The following is a 17,224-nucleotide window of genomic DNA, read 5'->3' on the forward strand; positions in this document are numbered from 1 at the left end:
TAATATAATTTTAAAATACATTTTACGTTCCCCCAAAATGACGCCAATAAGACACACAGCTCTCATACGTCTATGTAACAAAAATAAATAAAAATAAAGTGAATTATACTGGCGATTTGACACGCTGCCTTATAAGAGTCTCTTTTGTTGCACCCAATCACAGGTCAGCTTTCATTTCCCATTAAGCTTTGGTAAAATGAAAGCTGAGCTGTGATTGGTTGCTATGGGCAATAAAGAAAATCTTAATTTAAGACAGCGCCATAAATATACTATGTCATAAAGAAAAACATTTACGAGGGAGAAAAACAACTTTAAAAAAATGAAGGAGGTGATTTTATCGCGCGTGACGCGACGACTGCGACCTGTTGCCATAGTGACTGCAGCTCCGAGGAATGTCGCCGATGGAGCAGCCCTACAGAGCGCGCATGCGCACAGCGGCGCCTATTGATGACGACATAAGTGCCGGCCGCGACTATCCACGGACATGGCTGGGCTCGGGGATTGTGAGTTCCTGGTGCGGAGGGCGCGGGAGTTGGTGCAGGAGGACACCTGTGCAGCCCGGGCATGGCTCATCACTGCCCGCACCCTGTACCCGCAGGACTTCAATATCCAGGTGCGCCAGACCCTCAGTCCGACTCCTTACAGCCATGAAAGCTGGGGCGAGCGGAGAGCTACAAGTCTCAGCGTGTCATGTAAACGTGAATGAATGTAGTCCTTCTATAGTTCTCACGCATCGTTCTCATGGAGCGTTAGTCAGTCCTGCTGCGGTTCTTGCTGTGTGGATAAGACTATACACTACAGCTTCATACAGGGGACAGTCTATCATGGCAGAAGGGTCTGAGGAACATACTTCGTGTCTGTAATGCAGGGTCCTTCTCAGATAAAGGATTTAAAGGGGATTTCCATTGTAAGATTTCCCTATCCACATAGGGAGAGCTCTCAGGATTGAATGGAGCTCCAGCATGCCTGTCTGTCTGACAGATGCCCCGTTCCTTACTAGGGGAACAAGATCCCTACTGCCATAATGGGTGGACACTCCCCGGGTGGGATACTGATCCCTATGAACAGCTCTGTATAGGGTTCTCATTGACTTTTACATTGATGCTTTAGGCACATGATCGGCTGTCTGTCTGACGAGTAGTGGTCCACCCTCAGTTTTGGAAAACCTTCTTATGGTCCATTCACACATACAGGATCAGCTGCGGACATCAATGCTACTCGGGTTCCATAGTGAGACCAGTTTTTATATTTTGACACTTGAAACCAATTTTAATACATAATAAAGTTTGGGGGGGAAGCTTAAAAATACAAATATAATGCCCCCCGCCCCCGCCCAGACTGTGGATATAATACCCCCTTGAGCTAAAGGAGGTATACTGGAAGTTGGGGGGGGGAGTTTACGGGCGTTCCCTGCAATGGTTAAATGACTGGCACCTGTGGGATTGTGGGCTGCAGTCATTTGTATCGGGGGCCTGCTACATAAAGTAGCAGACCCCTGCTGCATATGGAGTGGATAGGGAGGGGCTAAATGGCGCTGCCAGTGGCATCTACACAGTAAAATAGCAGTCACAAGTGATCGCTAAGTGCCAACTATTTGAAGTTGACGCCGCTGGGAGCAGACAGTGGGTTGGGCAGAGGAGGTGATGCTAGGGGGCGGCACACAGAGAACCTGCTGTGAGTGACTGTATCATTAGACCCGGGCTGAAGCACCAGAGGCGGGCCGACCCACCCCCAGTGGAAAGAAACCCCCACCCCTCTATGACACGGCTCCATTGATTTTAATGGAGCAGTGTCATACAGGGATGGAGGGTTCCTCCCACTGGGGGTGGGTCAGCCCAGGACTGATGGTACAGTCACTTAAAAATGACTGTACCACCAGGCTGAGGCTGAAGCACTGGAGGCGGGCCGACCCACCCTTAGTGGGAAGAAACCCCAGCCCCTCCATGACGTGACTCCATTAGAATCAATGGAACCCTATCATAGAGGGGCTAGGGTTTCCTCCCGCCTCCAGTGCTTCAGCCTGGGCTTGGTGGTACAGTCACTTTAAGCTGCACTATTACACAGCCTAACAAAGTATTGAATACCAGGAAATCCTGGTACCGAACCGTTTTTTTCCCCCCGGAATATCAATGTTAATATCGATTTTTCGGTGCATTGTGAATACCTAAATGTAACTAAATGATTGAACACAGTATCAATCTGTGACGTCAAGTCTGCTGCAGAGATCAAAAGTTTTGATTAGTCAGGGCCTGAGTGTTCAGACTGTGACCAATCAGGAGAACGAACTGTAAGAAATGCACACACAGCACATTCATTACTGAGACCTCACGTGACCTAGACGGACTCCCATTGTAAGCGTCCCATTAAACGGCTGATGATGGCCCGCTCAATATTGTAAACAGTCACCCATCTGCTAGATCAGCTTGTTTACTAGACCTATTACACGGCCTGATAATCATTTAGCAAGGGATGTCCGTGCTGCCCTTGCCCAAACAGTTTACATTACCTCTCCACGCTCCCGGTGTTCTGTGTTCTCCTGCACGCTGTACGCTTCCTCCCCCCGGTCCCGCAGCTGCAGCTTTAGAGCGGCCGCTCAGCAAATCACTGGCCGGGACTGCCACAGCCAATGTATTGTCAGTAATCTTTGATCCTCTATATAAATGCCACATATAAGGCATACTTACCGCTCCTATTTTTTTTTCTCCTTCAGTATGAGATGTATAACATAGAAAGAAATGCAGAGCGCACTGCTTCAGCCGGAAGACTGCTGTACGACATGTAAGTCATTACTGTCAGTAGTATTTATAGTGACAAAGCAAAGATTTACAGCTGTTATAGTGAGGTTTTTAATGATATTGGAAACACATTATTCCCTATAACAGGATCATTGATGTGACACTATGCACATCAGGTTAAGGCTATGTTCCCACTAGAGGAAAGGCGGCCAACTCTTAGGCTCCGTTCACAATAAAGAATTGACATGTCAATTCTTTAAGCGGAGAGGCACTGAGAGCCCTCCCATTGAAACACATTGAAGGCAGGATTTGGCGCCGGGGGGGATTTGGGTTCGGCACGGAATCTCAGCGCTGATTCCATAGTTTGAACGGGGCCTTAAAGGGGTTATCCAGCGCTACAAAAACATGGCCACTTTTCCCCCTACTGTTGTCTCCAGTTTAGGTGGAGTTTGCAATTAAGCTCCATTTACTTCAATGGAACTGAGTTTCAACCTGCGGCTGCTAATAATGATCATGAACTTTATTTGTAGTCGTTAATGTTACAAGACAGCAGCATTTGCAGAAAAAATCATTATATGAAATATTATTCCCTTGCCTCCAAAGCCTGTTTTTGCCTCAATGCCGGAGTCTCATTTTTCAAATATGACATATATACACTTTGATACTGTGAGGAAGCAATAAAGAGAAGAGTCCAACAGCACCTTTGTGGAAAAGGTTTCCAAATGGCTATTCAGTAGTGAGGTATTATGCACACTAGAAGGCCCACTATCCTTTTGGTTGGCACTGCAGACTTGAAGAAAGAGAATTCCCACAGCATCCCTTTAGAGCAAACGTGAATTTAATCACGTCAGTGTACAGGGGTGAAACGCTTCGACCCAAAATTGGGTTTTTGTCAAGCATGACACGTTTGTTCTAAACTGATGCTGTAGAAATTCTCTTTCTTCAAGACTGTGAGGATACAGTCAAAGAGGTAGGAAGAAAACCAGGAGAGTCATTAAAGTGTACTTTTCACACACACAAAAAAGTTGTAATTTCAAACATTTTTGTTAGTTGGGGTCTGAATGTTGAGACCAGGAGAATGTGTAGAGTTATGCTCTGGGCAGGCCGCATCTCTCCTCGTCTTTGGTAGCCAGACGGTCCCTCACGTTATGTGGCCATCTTGATCACGTGAGATAAAGGTTGGAAGAGAACGTGCTGAGCGTAGACTTCTCCTGGCCCCTTCTGGTGGCTTGCACATTAAGAGAATTTTATGTAGTGTGGAAACCGGACTGTAAGAGGTTGAGAAGAGAGTTTTCTGAAAGATTGAGGTTAGTTGTTAATAGTGACAGCGAGAAAAAGAATCTAAACAAGGTGCGATGGAATAGAGTCAGTAGTGCAGCTGGTGCGGAGAATGGAAGAGAACAGCCTAGAGACTGCCTCCTCTGTTACTGGGTCAATGATTGAAAATGATGAAGTGGGAATAGGATCTCCAGGGGGAGTCAAAAGTCTCAGGATGCCCTTTTATTTCAGAAAGAAAAGGGGAAATTAAATAGCTGAATACCACAGCAAGTAATGGGTTAAGGGGTCAATCTTTTGTCTGGAACATGGCCCCCATCCTGAAAGCCGACAAATTATTATTATGTACTGTATTTTTAACCCTTAGTGGCGCTAAGTTTACTGTACTACTTGGTGCGTCACTGCCAGTATAATAGATCAGCAGCTGACCTCCTGTTATACCGAGCGGCCCTCTGTTACTATGTGTTGGCATGAATTAACCCCTTAGATCTAGTTTTTAAGCCTGGGCTCTAAAGGACTATAAAACTGGTACTTGGTGGTCCAGTGCTGATAGCAGGGGTTCAGTCCCCCTCCCAATGCCAATCCTGCCTGGATCCCAAGGCCGCAAGCCTCACAAGTCTGTGTGTGGGCTTTGCAGCATGATGACTGATAGGGGCTTCTTCTGCAGCCTCTATCAGTTGATCACAGATAATACTGATCATAGCTTTCTTATAATTCGTTACAATAGTTTCCTATGGGAACTAAAAAAAACCTCCCATAATAAAAGTTAAATATTGTTGTAATCATAACAACCCAGAGACCGAAGATAATGTGTCAGTTTAACTGTAAATTGCATTGCATAAAATGACGGCCCCCAGAATGACCAAAAATGCATTTTTTCCCAAATTTACATCAAAAATATTTTTGTTTTCGTTTTGCCATCCTTTTTATCGTAACATAAAAGGTGTCATTGCAAAGTAAATTTAGTTTTACACAAAATAGGCCCTTGTGTGAAGGAAGAGGTGGATTAGTTGGGCACTATCAAAAAAAAGATTGCAGCAATTCTGGTCGCCTTTGATATGCTACATGACCACCTTCCTATTGGAATAACTCGCCATTGATCCAGTATGGCAGCTTTCAAGATGGACGACCATATTTCGGACATAGCCTGAAAGATATTTTCCATTTCTTGCTTAAGTACCCTAAGGACGGCTGGTGCTGTCTTTGCTAGAATGTATCTGTACTTTGTGTAATCCTGGATAAGCCTTAATGGATTTTTACAGTTATTATTGTATTTTTAAGGTTTGTCAACTTTTCGGACCAGCCTGTGGTTTGGAGGGAGATCAGTGTTATCACAGCCGCACTTCGGAACGATTTACAGGATAAACAAACACAATTTTTAAGAGGTAAGATGACAAGTGGAATATATAGATGCCTCAGTGACTTAGGATGTGCACATATCTTAGGCAGGTCTAGCTCTGTGTGACCTAGGTGAGAAGCAATTGTCACACATTTGTCCTCTCTCCGTGTTTATAAGTTGGCAGGTTTTCCAGGTGTGTCCTGAGCTAATGCAATGCTGTTTCACTTAAGGGGGTATTCCCATCTCAATTAAATAGTAATCCTGTACAAATACATTAATTAAACAAGCTCATTGCCTTCTCGTGATATACTGCTCTTTCTCTAACTTTATTGACAGCTTATTGTCTAGGTTACCGCCAGCTACCTCTCTGCACTAAAGGCAGTGGTCTGGCTGGTGCGTGTGTGTGTGTATATGTATGTATATGTATATATATATATATATATATATATATAGACCAACAAAACACAACAATCACTGAACTCAGGGAGAACAGTGAAAAATTCTCCATTGATTGTCCCATACAAAATCTAAATATGCAAAAAAAGGGGTCCGTGGAGCCTCAGTTACGAGTCTCAAAACACGGGAATAGCCAGATATCCCTCTCTCCAGAGAAGGAAGCCCATTGCCAAGGGGTGCCTCCTAGTGGGGAGAGCACCAAACCACCCTGATACGTAGTCCCTCAGGTCCTCACTCTGTTGCGAGCTTTAGGACCTAAATAGGGAAACACCAGGGTGGCCCCTGTGAGTCAAAGTCTAACTCTGTGGCGAGTATAACGACATAAGACAAGGGTTACCAAGGCTAGGCATCCATCCACAGACTGCAGTTTCGGGGTATTTGCCCCTCGTCAGTGTGGAGAAGGATTCTGGCTACTGTAGCAATGATAAATAGACCAACAAAACACAACAATCACTGAACAGGGTGGTTTGGTGCTCTCCCCACTAGGAGGCACCCCTTGGCAATGGGCTTCCTTCTCTGGAGAGAGGGATATCTGGCTATTCCCGTGTTTTGAGACTCGTAACTGAGGCTCCACGGACCCCTTTTTTGCATATATATATATATATATATATACACACATATATAGCTGTAGTCTAAATATATATTAAATGTATATATACACTACATCTACATTATAGCTATATATATATATATATATATATATATATATATATATATATATATATATATATACAAAAAAGTTTGAAGACAGCTGGGTACTAGCCAACCCGGCGGAGCACTGTGCGCTCACCAGGAGATACCGCTGTTTCCAAGTGGGTTGGATCTATATATATATACAGCAGACAGAACAATGCTTTTAGAGCCAAGAGGTGGTCGGTAACCTAATAAGTGGAGGAAAAGAGCGGCATATTAGGAGACAAGTTTTCAAAATGAATGTATTTGTAAGAATATTTAACTGTTTGTTGAGCCCTTCAAGTTGAAATTTTTATCAGTACTTATCAGCTGCTGTATGCCCTGCAGGAAGTGGTGTATTCTTTCCAGTATGAAACAGTGCTCTCTGCTGCCACCTCTGTCCATGTCAGGAACTGTGAAGAGCAGGAGAGGTTTTCTATGTGGATTGGCTACTGCTTTGGACAGTTCCTGTCACAGAGGTGACAGCAGAGAGCACTGTGTCAGAATGGAAAAAAATAAAGCACTTCCTGTGTCCAGTGTATTTACAAATAGCCTGCAAAGAGGAGAAGAAATTCTGTTATCCCTTATAAGATGAAGTACAAGGTTTCCTATACTCGCATGTATTATGATTTATGGAAAACAAAATTTAACTATAGGTATATTTAAAAGATAGTTTAATGTAAAAGGCTATACCAGTCCAGTGATCGATTTTATGACTGTGTTCCGTCTGTTTATACTTGATATTTTCCAGGTCTGTTTGAGGCTCTTCCCGGCCGTGTACAGTGTGAAATGTTACTGAAGGCTACCGAACAATGTTTTAATACGTTAGAACGGGCAGAAATGCTTCTTCTTCTGCTGAGACGATTCCCAGAGACTGTAGTACAACATGGGGTAAGGGTGGAAGTTTAGACAATACAGCTATTGGGGGAGATTTATCAAACATGGTGTAAAGTGAAACTGGCTCAGTTGCCCCTAGCAACCAATCAGATTCCACCTTTCATTTTCCAAAGAATCTGTGAGGAATGAAAAGTGGAATCTGATTGGTTACTAGGGGCAATTGAGCCAGTTTCACTTTACACCATGTTTGATAACTCTTCACCTTTGTGTTTAATGCCTGAATGTACACTGGGTGATTATCAGTGATACTCTGTGAAACAAATTCATAACTAAAATCCGTACATTTAAATAGCGTCTAATGCTAAATTTATTTAAAGAGATTCTATCAGTACAGGTGCTGAAATAAGTTTTCATTCACTGATTGGCGCCGCCATACTTATTCCAATCATGCCATATTTCAAAGATTCGCCACTGCATTCCTGAGATATGTCCGCTTTTCTGTATATGTTAGTTAGCAGGTCTGGTGCACTGGATGTGCCGAGCCAACCCCCAGTGCACCAGATCTGCCAATTAACATATACAGAAAAATGGACATATCTCTAGAACGGGGTGGCAGATCTCTGAATAAACGGCACTGTTGGAATCAATGAGGAGGTGCCGATCAGAGTGTAAAGAAAAGGAATTTCATCGCCTATGCTGATAGATTGAAATGGTGTAAGTCTTAGTCCCACTTTAGTATAATGGTATGACCCCAAGTATCACTTTAACAAAGGACATCTTAAAGATATCACCAATAGGTATCACGGCAGCCCTTGTGTCAGGGTGACTGTTTTAGGAGGACCTTCAAGCTGGCGGGTCTACCAGTCTACCGGTGGTAAACTAAAGGCAAATGTCAGCTCTGTGTGATTTATTTGACAGGTTAGCTTGGGTGAAACTTTATTGGAAGCTGAGAGTCTGGAAGACCAGGAGTCTCCTGTAAACTGTTTCAGAAAATTGTTTGGTAAGTTCAGTAGCATAAAATTTACCTGGAAATAAGAGATGCTAAAGGGTGTTAGTGAAGGGAATTTGTCACCAGATTTATGCTGGACTGTCTGATTTAGAATCAGTCTTTGTCTCTAGTTGATGTCACTACTACTCCTATAGTGCCATCTGTTTTATTCAAGCACAGCTGCATCCATGTTTCACTACTGCATTACTGGGTCATGTGACCAGCACATGGCCTAATGGGGTCTGACCTCATATGAACTACAGGATTACATCACTACCTATCAGACTTCTTCTGGCAGATCTTAGACCTAGCCCCTCCCTGGCCAATAATAGTAGGTACATCCATACACTTAACAGCTGTAGAGTTATACCTCTTACCTGATCATGCTGCTGCCACTGCTGTGTGTTGTGAGTAGACTGTGATGGAGCCTGACACTTTGTGTAGGAGCTACAGTAACAGAGGAGACCGGCTGCAGCTGTAGCTCTTAGGCTGCATTCATATGTTCCGTGAAGTTGGCCGTGATCACGGATCAGTGATCGTGGACAATTTTATAACCCATTGCTTTCTATTGTGCTATTCTTACAATAGCTTACATCACCTGCTCCAGGCTCCTGCTTGCTTCAGAGCCTCCCAGCATCCCCCGGCAGCCAGCCAATCAGTGCGCTGCCCCGCCTTAGCACACTGATTGGCTGTCTGCCAGGAGATGCCGGGAGGCTCCGAAGCAAGCAGGAGCCTGGAGCAGGTGATGTATGCTCCAGGGCTGCCCCCGGCCCGGAGCGTACATTACCTGCTCGGCACCGCGACTGTGTGAGGCTCCCGGCTCCCCTCGCTTCTCATCAGCCAATCAGTGCACGGCAGCACTGATTGGCTGATAAGGAGCGAGGGGAGCTAGGAGCTTCACACAGCTGCGGCACCAAGCAGGTAATGTATGCTTCGGGCCGGGGCTGCGGACGGCAGGGGGTTAAAGGGGCCGAGTCACATATCTGCAGCAGAATGAAAATTCCGCTGCGGGTATGTGACCCCATAGGCCTTCACTATACCAGGATTCGCAGCAGATTTCACTGCAATCTCGCAGCGTGAAATCTGCTGCGGATCCGGTACCTGTAAGGGCACCCTAAGAAAAGAAAAATTCCCAGAATGTTCCTTATCCCCTATCCTTAGCAAGAGTCTCCTTGGTAAGTGGAGCAGTGTGTTGGCACATGCACCCAATTGCTTCATTAATCAAAGGGGTACTCCGGCAAAAGATTATTATTTGAAATCAGCTGGTGTCAGAAAGTTATATAGATTTGTAAAATACTTTCATTAAAAAAATCTCCAGTCTTTCAGAACTTATCAGCTGCTGTATGTCCTGCAGGAAGTGGTGTTTTCTTTCCAGTTTGACACAGTGCTCTCTGCTGCCACCTCTTTCCATGTCAGGAATTGTCCAGAGCAGTAGCAAATCTCCATAGAAAACCTCTCCTGCTCTGCACAGTTCCTGTCATGGACAGAGGTGGCAGCAGAGAGCACTGGAAATTGTACACCACTTCCTGCAGAACGTACAGCAGCTGATAAGTACTGGCAGACTAGACATTTTTAAAAATAAGTATGACTTTGACACCAGTTGATCTCAAATTTGTTTTTCTCTTCTCTGGAGTACCCCTTTAACTGTAATGCCATGGAGATAAGCAAACGCTTTACTTGTCCATCTCCGACAGCTCTGTAGAGAATGAATGTGCCAATATGGTGCTCCACTCGACAGGGAGAGTCGGGCCTCATACGTCATATATCCGTGACTAGGGGGTAAGTTGTTTTCACTGGAATCCCCCATTAATGTATTTACTGACATAAGTTTTAGAAAAAAATCTGCCCCTTTTCATGAATCTCCAGTTCTCCAAAAACCTTTATACTTTTTACTAGAGATGAGCGAACCGGGTTCGGGTTCATCCGAACCCGAACGTTCGGTATTTGATTAGCGGGGGCTGCTGAACTTGGATAAAGCTCTTAGGTTGTCTGGAAAACATGGATACAGCCAATGACTATATCCATGTTTTCCACATAGCCTTAGGGCTTTATCCAACTTCAGCAGCCACCGCTAATCAAATGCCGAAAGTTTGGGTTCGCTCATCTCTACTTTTTACTATTAGGTTTAGGGGGTCTTGGTAGCAAACCTGGTACTGGACATCAGAATCCTTACCACTACTGATACAACCAGTTACATCATCATCATTGTCTTTTATTTCCCCCCAGTGTGTGATGTTCTGCCCCTTATTATTAACAACCTGGATGTCCGCTTACCCTCCAGCCTGTTGTACAAATACCTGAACAAAGCTGCAGAATTTTATATTAATTATGTGACGCGATCTCCGCAGACAGACGCCCAGCATCAAGGTATGAAGGACTGTGAAAAAAATGTACAAGTGTGTTTTCCTTCTATCTCATTTCTGTGAAATGTGGGAACGTCTGATCATTTTGCATTGTTTGCTGTGAAGTATTTACCCTATATGGGTTATTGATGCTTCATTGTACCCTGATGCTCAGGTACACAAGATACATCGGATTTACTGTCGCCCACCAAACGAAGCTCCCAGAAGTACATTATTGAAGGTCTGACTGAAAAATCTTCACAGATACTGGACCCTTGGGATCGGCTTTTTAAAATCCTGTCTGTGGTTGGAATGCGGTGTGAATGGCAGATGGACAAGGGAACCAGGTGGGATTGTATACGAATCATCCATATTCTGTTGCAGCATCTCACGGTTGTATGGCAATCTATTGCATAAACTATTGTTAAAAGCATACATGCTGCAAATAGTTTTTTTTTTTTTTAAAGAAATCAACCAGGTGTGTGATCGCAAGCAGTTTTCTATGTTTAAATCAACGTTATACATCAGGCCAAACTGTGGTCCATGATTCCTCTGTTATGATATTTGGTCTTTTCTGTGTTTTATTGAAAATAAGAGAACAAACACTGTTCATCATGCAGGTTGTAAATCAGCTGAGGGCAATTAACTTAGGCTAATTATATAATTTACTTTTACTAATTATAGAAAACCGAAAAAAATTGCACAATTATTTAGAAGTATAACAAAGTCCTTTATTTACATATACATAATTTACATAAATTTATAAAAACTAGGGAATTTCATGGGAAATGACACAAATAACACAAGGCCAGAGGGGGAGAAAGATCTCAGTGTGGTAAATCAATATAAAATTAGAAATTATAAGTGCTGCAATATGTGTACCAATTGCAACACTACCATCTGGTGGTTACCGAAATTATAGCAGATGACAAGTATTTAACCTGCAATGCAGTTACAGCATAGATGTAGTATAATATGATATAGTTTAATGGAGGAGAGACTGTTTGTAACCCCTCAGCGGCCAGCCAGGTAATGAATAGAGCACCACAAGTAAGGCCCTACAAATTTCAATTCCTATGCGACCACACAAAAGTACAAGTAAAAGTAAAATGTACTTTTGTGTGATCGCATAGGAATTGAAATTTGTAGGGCCTTACTTGTGGTGCTCTATTCATTACCTGGCTGGCCGCTGAGGGGTTACAAACAGTCTCTCCTCCATTATACTATATCATATTATACTACATCTATGATGTAACTGCATTGCAGGTTAAATACTTGTCATCAGCTATAATTTCGGTGACCACCAGATGGTGGTGTTACAATTGGTACACATATTGCAGCACTTATAATTTCTAATTTTATATTGATTTACCACTGAGATCTTTCTCCCCCTCTGGCCTTGTGTTATTTGTGTCATTTCCCATGAAATTCCCTAGTTTTTATAAATTTTTGTAAATTATGTATATGTAAATAAAGGACTTTGTTATACTTCTAAATAATTGTGCAATTTTTTTCGGTTTTCTATATGGTTTTGTTGCACTGTATGTCGTTTAGGCAGGACTTTCTTTTTGGTTGTTTTACTAATTATATTATCAGATCTGCAGCTTACCAGAAGACAATGCTCTTTGTTATGTAACGATTGAGTCAGTATAATGTCACTGTGCGGTTACAGTGGTTTTGGTGCTGTGTGACAGGAGAGCTGACCATACAATGTGAGCACCCCAGGATTCTCTGCTACTGAATGTGGACGCACAGCAGCTGTACACATGTACAGTGAAAGGAGACGCCTAGTAGCCAAATGTTTAACATTGATTTACACCTAGAAAACATGAAAAAAATAAAGCAAGTATATTGCAACTGCTGTTGATTTCTTGTAATCTCTTTTAAACCCCTGTGTATGCAATTGCAGACTTTTTACACATGAGATGCTGGTTGTTTTTGTTTGATAATTCGTCTTTTGTTCTACATAGGAATTATAATGATCTTTTTCATCGCGTGAAAGAACTGTGTCGTTACATCAGCAATTTTGACAATGAAGCTCATTCAAAATATAAGAATCAGGTTGTCTATTCCACCATGCTGATCTTTTTCAAGTGTGTCTTCCAGTACATCAGTGCTGTTCAGCCTTCCCTCTTCCAAGGTGCGGGCATTTTGACTATTGTAAAGAAGAGTTTTTTTTACAGAGAAGTTTTTTAGGAAATGTATTTAAATATGAATGATTCTCGGTAAAGATGAACCTTCCTTTTAAGTTTGGGTTCACACAAGCAGGAGTGATCGATATTTAAATCCCACTGCATTGAGAATGTGGATGAAGCCCGAGGACTGCCTGGAAAACATGGATACTGCCATAGGCACTCCTCGGGCTGCATCCACCATTTCCAGGCAGTGGGGTTTGGTTTTGTGCAAACCCAAACTCCTGGCATTTTGCTCATCTTTAATTCTCAGTGTCGGTATGTAGAGAATCTTTTTAAACTGTATGTCTTCTAAGAGGGCTGCAAAGTGATAGCACCACTAACTGATTCGCTGTACTGAATGTATACGGTCATGTCTTTAAAGGACCAAACACGTCAAACCAAGTTCCCATTGTCCTTCTGGAAGATACATCAAATGTTTTCAGTGACGTTGAGATGAATTCCGGCAAGCACATCCACAAAAGGAGGAAACTTGACAGTCGGGAGAAAACAATGGTATTTTTGGTTTCCTTAGTTTGAATGAAAACACTTGCCGAAAGTAGATGTCGGGTGGCCAGCATACTTTGAAAGTGAACAAATTCAACATAGATATAAATATTATGTGTATCAGGGCAATATGCCAGCATTCCTTTTTGAGGCTGCATTCACACTACGTATATTTCAGTCAGTATTGTGGTCCTCATATTGCAACCAAAACCAGGAGTGGATTAAAAACACAGAAAGGCTCTGTCCACACAATGTTGTAATTGAGTGGATGGCCGCCATTTAATGGCAAATATTTCCTGTTATTTTAAAACAACGGCTGTGGTATTGAAATAATGGCCGTTATTTACTGTTATATGGCGGCCTTCCACTCAATTTCAACATTGTGTGAACAGATCCTTTCTGTGTTTTTAATCCACTCCTGGTTTTGGTTGCAATATGAGGACCACAATACTGACTGAAATATACGTAGTGTGAACCCAGCCTGAAAAACATTAAATGAGTTTTCCAAGGAGTAAACCATACTCGCCCTCCCTGAGCTCCAGCCACTGCTCTTACAACACTGCCTGGAATCTAGTGCTCCCTATGGTGCAACTTCTCTGCTAATCACTGGGTGATAAAACCGCAAGATGTGGAAGTGACAGGGAGCAGTTTAGACATATTTATTTTGGCAGCACTTGCACTGCTGTAAAAAACAAAACAAAACTGGAAGATACATACATTTTTTAAGAAATCAACAAGGCTTGTGACCGCAAGCAGTTTTGCAATATACTCTTTATTTAGTTTCTTTAGTTTAACGTTTAAATCAAGGTTATACATATAGTTTAAATCAACATTATACATATGGCCACTAGGTGTCTCCCTTTTTTGTGTATGTGTACAGTTGTTTAGTACTGTGCTTCCACATTCAGTGGCAGAGAATCCTGGAGGTGCTTGCATTGTATGGTCAGCTCTCCTGTCACACACCACCAAAACCTCTGTAAGCACAAAGTGACATTATATTGACTCAATTGCTACATAACAACGAGCATTGTCTCCTGGTAAGCATGCAGAACTGGTACTATCATTTTTTTATGTTGTATATTTTAGTTCACCTAGAGGACTTGAATATATGATTGCTTTCTTGTTAAGTTATGCCGCAGCGCTATCATACCAGACCTGTAGGCCTTCACCAGGCTTCCAGCATCCATTGCCAAAAAAACCACTGTATCCCGCAATTAAATTGCAGGTTGTCCATCAAGTGACATCTTATGGTTTGGCCACACGTACAGATTTGATTACAAACAGAGCCAGGAATGGATTTGAATAGGGGAGAAATCTCAGTCTTTCTTTTATGACATGTTCTATATTTATAGTCTGTTCCTGGCTTTGGCTTCAATAATTGCAATGGAAAATCTATCTGTGTAAACGCACCTCTAGGGTCCTTTTACCCTTAGGTTGTTTGCCATTAGCGCCGCTAGAGACTCTCTTGCAGCCGATAATCGGGCCCGTGTAAAAGGGGCAGCGATCAGCCAAAGGCTGTGTAAATGCCCGATTATCGGCTGATAATCGGCATCTTTTGTGCCTGCTCAAAAATTCTTTATGGGTCACACATCTCCCTGTGTAAACAGGGGTTTATGTGGCCGAGAAAGGTAAAGAGAAACTGACAGTACATTATATATATCTGTGCTGTCAGTTTCCAGATCACAAGCAGCAGTCTATACCTACCAGCCACACTGCTTGTTTTCCGGCATCTGGTTCTCTGGTCCTCCAGCCACTGCTGGAATTTTAGGCCTCTGCCTCCTCCAGAAAGGAGTCGGGGCCTGAAGTTCCAGCCAGCATGAGGACCGGAAAGCCAGATCTCAGATCACAAGTAGCGTAGCTGATATGTGTAGACTGCTGCTTGTGATTTGAAATTGACAGGACAGATATCTATACTGTCAGTTTCCAGGGCTGCATGAGCAATACAAGGATCATTCATGCAGCCCATCTGCAAGATTTCTCGTGCCATGTAAAGGCTCCGCAAACGAGCCACTGATCGGTGCTTGCTTGCGTCCCCCATTGACAAGAAATCTGTCCATCTAAAACAGGGATGGGAAACCTTCGGCCCTCCAGCTGTTGCAAAACTACAATTCCGATCATGTCTGGACAGCCGAAGCCAACGCTAACGTTTTGCAACAGCTGGTGGGCCGAAGGTTCCCCATCTCTGATCTAAAAGGACCTTGAGCTTCTGCATCTGATGGCTTAGACTGCAGCATTTAAATGGATAAGGGACAAGGATCAAATCCCATCTGCTAATGGCAAGTGTTAGATGCTTCCATATCGCCATCATGTAAAAGTACATATTGTGTCATTTAAAGGTGAAACCATGTTACTTAATCTGTGGGAAGATGCTCATATGAAATTGTTGTGTATTCTTTAGAGTTCAGATGATGAAGACCTCTCTGGAAAAGGTCGAAGCCGTCATGTGATTGTTAATAAAAATGATCTTGCTAACCCGAGTGAAGTCCTAGAAAGCTTTAAAACTGCAAGAGAGTGCTGGGATCTTCTGCATTCATCTGAAGCTCTTGATAAAGGTAAAACCAGAACTGCAGAAAATAGCTTGGCCAGAGAGAGTACCCATCTAATACTTAACTGGCTTGGTCCTCTCATTGGTCCTGTTTCCCATATACCTTCTTCCATAATGTTTGATCCATATTCAATCTGTCAAAGTGCACTGACATAGCTGCAGACTACTTAAGTACTGACGACTAGGTGCAAAATAACAAAGACGACAACTGCATAGCCCGTCAAGCAGTTTCACTCAGAAGGTGGGCCATTTTGCCATTTTATGTCTTGTTTTAATGACATCATAATGGGTGGACCAATGCGTCCGATTGCACTAGTGCTTACAAATATTTTAAAGACATACTCCTAAATAAATTTCACCATCCAGCCCATTTAGATATCCTATCGTTGGAACACAAATAAAGGGCCAATCCCTTACACCGCAAACTTTTATTTTTCACCTCGTCACCGACTCTGGCATGACAGGAACTGTCCAAGGCAGAAAAGGTTTTCTATGGGGATTAGCTGCCGCTTTGAGCAGTTCCTGTCATGGACAAAGGTGGCAGCAGAGAGCACTGTGTCAGACTGGAAAGAATACACCACTTCCTGCAGAACATATAGCAGCTGATAAGTACTTGAAGAATTTAGATTTTTTAACTAGAAGTTCATTACGTATGTCTAACTTTCTAACACCAGTTGATTATTTTTTTTTGCCGCAGTACCCCTTTTAAGTAGTCTGCAGCTATGTGAGTACACTTTATTTGGCAGATAGCCGCATTGAGTTTGGATCAAACACACTGTCAGATTAACATGCACTTGTTTTCTTTAGTTTTTTTTAATTTTTTTATTGGAGTCATTAAAAGTTGTTTTATTTAGAGTAGGATAGCTTAGAGTGTTACTTGGCCCATTTAGACTTTTCTGTGAGGTGTAATTGATTATTATTAACTACCCTAAGCAGATCTGTATTGGTACATTGTTTAGTGAGCTAGGAAAGTCCTGTGATTAAAACCAATGATTTTAGATTTGACATTTTACTTTACTGTTGTTTTATATGTACTCTCATTTTTTTTCTTGCATGTGAAGAGTTCTCTAGAATTTGTTTACCATGGAAGACTGATACTTGGCTGTGGCTAAGGATATTCCTCACAGATATGGTAATTTACCAGGTAAGCCCTCTTTTGTCTGTGTACAGTGCCCTAAATGGGCACTGTCATTAAAAACAACTTTGCATATTTTGACAGACATTAATATCTAGCTTTTTTTTAATTCCCTTTACAAAAAAAAAGTTTTCTGAGTGTAATTGAAAGTTATAACTGTCCACTAGTTTTCACTGTTGTCAATTCATACTGCGGGCATGGAGAAGTGGGGGTGGGATATTC

At 42.5% G+C, this 17,224-nt stretch overlaps 1 protein-coding gene across 2 annotated transcripts in view; it reads left to right on the plus strand.

Annotated features, from left to right (window-relative positions):
* Positions 1–455: 455 nt before the first annotated feature.
* The window catches only part of INTS10 (integrator complex subunit 10), a 29,626-nt gene continuing 12,857 nt past the window's right edge, over positions 456–17,224 (plus strand). For both annotated transcript variants that reach the window (XM_069978166.1, XM_069978167.1), the window contains exons 1-11: positions 456–613; positions 2,711–2,778; positions 5,292–5,395; positions 7,229–7,368; positions 8,233–8,314; positions 10,529–10,669; positions 10,820–10,991; positions 12,615–12,784; positions 13,201–13,331; positions 15,721–15,874; positions 16,929–17,011. In XM_069978166.1, coding sequence (XP_069834267.1) covers positions 485–613; positions 2,711–2,778; positions 5,292–5,395; positions 7,229–7,368; positions 8,233–8,314; positions 10,529–10,669; positions 10,820–10,991; positions 12,615–12,784; positions 13,201–13,331; positions 15,721–15,874; positions 16,929–17,011 — 1,374 coding nt within the window. In that variant the 5' untranslated portion in view covers positions 456–484. The remainder of the gene's footprint in view (positions 614–2,710; positions 2,779–5,291; positions 5,396–7,228; positions 7,369–8,232; positions 8,315–10,528; positions 10,670–10,819; positions 10,992–12,614; positions 12,785–13,200; positions 13,332–15,720; positions 15,875–16,928; positions 17,012–17,224) is intronic.

This window comes from Dendropsophus ebraccatus, chromosome 7 (genome assembly GCF_027789765.1).
Source record: "Dendropsophus ebraccatus isolate aDenEbr1 chromosome 7, aDenEbr1.pat, whole genome shotgun sequence".
Lineage (NCBI taxonomy): Eukaryota > Metazoa > Chordata > Amphibia > Anura > Hylidae > Dendropsophus > Dendropsophus ebraccatus.